Genomic DNA, 6,260 nt, shown 5'->3' with positions numbered 1-6,260 from the left:
CGGGTGACGTGTTCTTGTGGCGCGCGCTTGAAGCTCGGCAGTCGCTATGGAGCTGCTAGGGGAGTACATAGGGCAGGACGGGCAACGGCTGCGGCTGCGGGTGTCTTGTGAGGCGCCGGACGACGGCAACCCTTTGCAGGGCCTGTTGTCGGGGGTGGTTCAGATGAGGGAAAGGGTGGCCGAGCTCCTTGGTCCCCTGGTACAGCGGGAAGCGCAGGACCCGTTGGCTGCGGCTGGAGACGAGGCCTTGGACGGTGAGTTCTGAGGCGAGGCTGAGCGGCTGGGGGGCGGGGCGGGGCGGGACGCTCGGGGAGACTCTCAGGGGAGCCTTGTGGAGTGGCGGACTTGGGGAAGGGGAGCCCTCGATGGAAGGAGTACTCCCTCTAAAAATTGTCGGCACTCACGGCCATGTGTATCTAGGCTGTTTATATTGAAGTGTTTTCACAACTTTATCCCCCAGAACGTGCTGAACGCGCCTACTCTGTCAGGCACTGGGCTGAGCTAGAGAAAGAATGAGGTGAATGGAGTCCCCTTGTGGAACTCACAGGCAGATGAGGGACTAGACAGGTAAACACTGTATTAAGGAGTGAAAGTATAAATCCTGTGCCTTCTGTAACTATTGCAAACCGAGAGAAGGCTTCAGAGAGGGCATCCCTACTTCTGATCTCAGTGTTGAGGATGAAAGGAGTGTTACCAGGTGCGAGATGGCTCACGTGTTTGGAAGACTGCAAGGTATCGCAGATTCCGAAGATTGAAACAGACTTCAGTTTAACAAGTCTTAACTGAGGAACTCCTTTTTTATATCCTGGCTTTGTAGGTGGTTGTTTGGAAGTAAAAACGTGAAATTTAACTGCATTAACTTTTAACAATCTTGTCTGGAATACAAAAACGGGTGGATTTTGACTGCCTGAGCTGAAAAACCTAAGAACTAAATATTGGAGTCGGGATTTCTTCCATAGATGAGCTTAAACAGTACTGTCCCTCTTGTTTTCCCCTTGATAGTTCTGGATAATGTGGAGAGATCAATTCAGGACATTACACTGAGTTCAAGATAATAGATTGTTTCCATGAGTACGTTAATTGGTGGTTGCCACATATATTGAGAGTTAAGTCCTGTTTCTTGGCTCTCTAATCTGTTAAAAATGTTATAACGTAAGAACAAGAGTATAATAGCTAGAGCTATTTTTTAAAAATCTATCATTACTTATTGGAAAATAACTACCATTTGTCCTGCTGATAATAAGTCAGTAATAGGAGGACATGTTTTTATATATTTAATGATCAAGTTTTTTGCTTTTGCAAAAAACGATAGAGCTTAAAATGATGGACTTTATGTGAATTATATCTCAAAAAGTATGCAAAAATAAAAATTATAACAGCTGCTAAAAAAAGTGACAGAATGCAACCCTTGAAAGACAAATAACCCATTTTTGAAATGGGCAAAACATTTGAATAGACAGTTCTCTAAGATATACAAATGGCCAATAAGCGCATGAAAAGCTGCTTAACGTCATTAGCCGTCAGGAAAATGCAAATCAAAACCACAGTGATTAATGGTGATGGGTGAAAAACGTGATGAACGTGTTTGTATTTAATGTCACTGAACTGTGCACGTGAAGATTGTTGAAATGACAAGTGTTTTGTTACCTATATATATACTGTCATTTTAAGAAGTTGAGCTACCACTTCATACCTACTAGGATGGCTATAGTGAAAAAGATGACAATAACAAGTATCAGTGAGGACGTGGAGAAAGTGGAACCTTCATACCTTGCTGGTGAGAATGTTAAATGGTGTACCTGCTTTGGAAAGCAGTTTGGTTTTTCCTCAAAAAGTTAAACATAAAATTTCCGTATGACCCAATAATCCCACTCCTAGTCTGTATCCAAGAGAAATGAAAACATGAATTCACACAAAAACTTGTACACAAATTTTCAAAGCAATATTATTTATTATAGCCAGAAATTGGAAACACCCCAAATGTCTATCAACTAATGAATGGGTAGACAAATGTGTATCCATCCAATGGAACAGCACTCAGCAATAAAAAGAAATGAAGTACTGATACATGCTACGACATGGGTGAACCTCGAAACCATTACGCTGAATGAAAGAAGTCAGACGCAGAAGGTCGTGTATTGTATAATTCCTTTTATATTAAAAGTCCAGAACAGGCAAATCCATAGAGACAGAAAATAGATCAGTGGTTGCCAAGGGCTGGGGTGGGAATAATGACGAGAGACTGATGATGAATAGGGGCTTTCTTTTTGGGGTGATGAAAATGTGCTAGAATTAGATAGTGGTGATGGTTGTGCGACCTTGTGAGTGTACTAAAAAAAAAAATAAAGACACTTTAAAAGAGTGTTATAGTATGTGAATTATATCTCCAAAAAAAAAGTGATAGAAAAGTTTTAGGTTATAAATTTCTAAAAATTTTTAATCATACGTATTTTGAATCTGAGATATGCATGGTTTTATTAATTCCAAAACTGAAATGGTTTCTATCAACCATTTTAAAGATCTATATTTCTTTTGAACCATTGAACATTTTATCATACAACAAATATTTATTTTAAAAGGTGATGGTGAAGATGATGCAGAAGATGAAAATAACATTGATAACAGAACTAACTCAGATGGACCATCTGCAAAACGGCCAAAACCACCGTCTTAACAATAGCTTTTATGAAATTTAAACTGAAAGACTGCTACTGTCCTAATTATCACACCCTGACATTTCAGGAAGACTTGTGCCCTAATTTGGAAAAGCATCTGTTTTGTTCTCCTGGGGGAGTTTTGTCAAAGAAAAAGCTTCTGTTTACAGCAAAGATATAATAAATGCTTAGAAATAAATCTTGAGTGAGAAAGAAAATTTAGACTGTGGAAATAAAATAGCACCGTTGAATTAAATGTGTGATGTCTATATCTTTTAACTTCTGCTTCTGTTATAAAAAGTACATAACATTTCAAGAACTAACATGAGCAAGTGGCAAAAGTTGGGTATTATAAATGTAAGTGTGGTGGCTCTTTACACGGAGAAGGAAAATTAGGGCATAGAGAGAAATACAGAAGAGAAAGAGCCTTTGAGAGAGAACCAAACCAAAAAACAAAACAAAACAAAACCGTTGCCGTTGAGTCGATTCTGACTCATAGTGACGCTATGGGATAAAGTAGAACTACCCAGTAGGATTTCCAAGGAGTAGCTGGTGGATTCGAACTGCCGACATTTTGGTTAGCAGCTGTAGCTCTTAACCACTGCACAATTAGGACTCCTGAGAGAGCCCCAGACCAACCAACCAAACCCATTACGTCAAGTCGATTCTGTAGGACAGAGTAGAACTGCCCCATAGAGTTTCCAAGGAGCGCCTGGTGGATTTGAACTGCCGACCTTTCGGTTAGCAGCTGTAGCACTTAACCGCTACACCACCAGGCTTCCAAGGAAACCTTAAATCCACACTCACACCCAAAATGTAGACATCTTACCACTCAATAAATATGTATTAATCACCTGGTTTAACTTGTGCCTTAAGGGCCAGATGGGAGGCCTTAAGTTAATCTGTTGACTAGAGCCATTTCCTTTCCTCTTGTAGCCATACTTGCGTAACAGGACTATTGATTTCTTTTAAAAATAGATATTCCTAAAATAGTGTGTTCCTTTTCTACTTGTTAGTAGGACTAAGGCATTTTGATTTACCGTACATCTTTCCTGATTTATTTAGATTGCTAAAGTGCGAATGAATGCAAAGATATCAAGTAGCGTGTACCCTAATGAAATGCAAAGCCATAGAATTTTTCAATTGGAAATAACCTTAAAAATTATGGTTTACTTCAGAAATAAACTGAATCTCAGAATAAGTATTTGCCCTGAGTTACACAGCTAACCGTTGGCAGAGCTGAGTTACATACATAGCCTTTCGCCATGTTTTTAAGCTGATAAAAAGAGAAATCAAATTCCCTTGCTTTGTCTAGTATCAGGACTTCAGCTCAGTTACTGATTATAATAATCTTGTATCGGTATATGATTCTTAAAAAAACTTAACCCTATAGAATTAAAATAGATCGTATTTTTAAATTGCTAGCAGAACTTTGCTCCCTGAGTATTTTATGCTTCCTTTGATCAGTAAATGTATAAAGGAGAAATGTCAAGATAATATTGGTGCTTGTGGCCCAGTGTTTTGAGATTCTGGGTTATAGGTTTGATTGATCTTTTCCTTAATTTTCATACTGATTCAGATTGTAATACCGTCTTCAGAAGCGGGCAGCCTCTGTGACAAAAAGGATCAGTTTGAAGAACCAGTGTGGAAGCGGGCCACCTCTGTGACAAAAAGGATCGGTTTGAAGAACCAGTGCGGAAGCGGGCCACCTCTGTGACAAAAAGGATCAGTTGGAAGAACCAGTGTGGAAGAAGTGCGTTGCCTAGTTTTCTAGCCCGCTGCCTTCTAGTGGTTCTGACATTAACCATAGGCAGGCAGAACAAAGTTAATCGCTGAAACAGCTTCAGCTTTCCTTTTCCACGGGAAAATCAACCGCATGATCCTACCTAAAAATAAGCTATTTGAATTTGATATCAGAGAAATCTTTTAAAATGTGAACCATACAGATTGTATGCACGATGACTGAAAGTAAGTGCTTTTGTGTCACATTAAGAAAAACAGGATTCTGTAGCCAAGGACAAGACCAATTTTTACCCTTAAATAATAGGTTGTGGTTGCTTGGTGGTAATATTAAAAAAAAAAAAAAATTTTTTTTTTTTTTAAATTTAGGAAGTTTAAAAATCACCTGAGAAGGAAAGTTATTTTAGAAAAAAGGTATGGAAGGAAATCAGTGTATTTTCCCCCCAGTTTAGAAACGGGTGTTCACAGAGGATTTATGCTTTCACTTAGTTGTCTTTCAGATCCTAGACCAAGTGCTCTCCTTTGTCTAGCTCTTCTCATCCTGTTTAGGTTTCAGTTTAAACATTTCCCCCAGGAGGCCTTTCTTGACTTCTTAGACACGGTTAGGTCCAGCTGTTTGTTTCCGTGGTAGTTAGTGCCCTCTACTTCCTCTCTCAAAATACGAAATGGACCTTATTAGAAATATTTTTCAGCTAATCAGAATTTTTAAAAATTATTGAGAAGGACTGTACTTGAAAGAAAATAAAGTTAATGTTTTCTCCCAAGTGAGAAAGCAGTTGGAGATGCCTATGGCCCTCAGTTTGTTATTATTTATACTGTCTGTCCAGCCCCTACTTAGCATATTAAAGATACATCTATTTCTGGAATACTTTTCTTATATAATCTATTGCAGTAAGATGTATACTTTAGTCATCCTGCAAACCTAGTGTTTAACTCAACCACTATATTGTGACAAAATGTTTACAAGCCATTTCTGTTTGAACTTATTGTGGTTGGTATCACAAAGTTTGAAACTATTACACCCAGTAGACATGGCCCCCGAACTCTCTGTTAACCCAGAACTAAAACCATTCCCCAAGCCAACTCTTTAGACAGAGATTAGACTGGACTGTAAAACATAAAATAATACTTGGGAGGAGTGTGCTTCTTAGCTCAAGTAGATAACACGAGAGACTAGATGGGCAGCTCCTGTCCAGAGGCAGAATGAGAAGGCAGGGACAGGAGCTGGTTGAATGGATGCGGGAAACCCAGGGTGGAAAGGGGGAGTGTGCTGTCACGTTATAGGAATTGCAACTAGGGTCACATAACAATACGTGTATAAATTTTTACATGAGAAAATAACTTGAGCTGTAAACTCACCTAAAGCACAATTAAAAAAACAAAACTATTACTGTAAATGCAGCTGGGGATCATGACAGATTGACCATGTTTTGGAAAGTTTAGTTGTACTACAGTCGTTTTGTGAGAGTTATTTCGTGAATATTTAAGTATAGGATGGGTAAATGTAAAATTCTTGGAGAAACGGGAATATTTGTTAAATGACACTATAAGTTTAACAAATGAGAAACTGGTTAGTTTTTGTGGATTCTTTTCTCACTTCTTAAGACACAATAAGCTCCAGGTACATCCAAGATTTTTAGTGTAAAAAATGAAACCATAAAAGTACTAGAAGAAAATGAGAGAATAGTTTTTATAGTCTAAGAGTGAGTGAGGAAGACTTTCCTAAGCAAGATTTAAAAAAAAAAAAAAGTCCAGAAACCATAATAGAAAAGATTAGTAAAGGCGATTACATAATGAAAATTTCTGCACAACCCAATATTGTATAAGGTCAAAAGAGAGGGAAAAAGTATTTTCAGTACAAGTGAA

At 38.5% G+C, this 6,260-nt stretch overlaps 1 protein-coding gene across 1 annotated transcript; it reads left to right on the top strand.

Moving 5' to 3' along the window:
- The first annotated feature begins 8 nt into the window (after positions 1 to 8).
- On the top strand, positions 9 to 2,929 carry GON7 (GON7 subunit of KEOPS complex). Its single transcript, XM_049898865.1, has 2 exons — positions 9 to 254; positions 2,580 to 2,929. Exons 1-2 carry the CDS (start codon positions 47 to 49, stop codon positions 2,672 to 2,674), a joined length of 303 nt encoding a protein of 100 aa, XP_049754822.1. The 5' UTR covers positions 9 to 46; the 3' UTR covers positions 2,675 to 2,929.
- Positions 2,930 to 6,260: the final 3,331 nt, after the last annotated feature.

The sequence above is a fragment of the Elephas maximus genome, chromosome 10 (assembly GCF_024166365.1).
Source record: "Elephas maximus indicus isolate mEleMax1 chromosome 10, mEleMax1 primary haplotype, whole genome shotgun sequence".
NCBI lineage: Eukaryota > Metazoa > Chordata > Mammalia > Proboscidea > Elephantidae > Elephas > Elephas maximus.
This window is presented reverse-complemented; position numbering and strand designations above follow the sequence as displayed.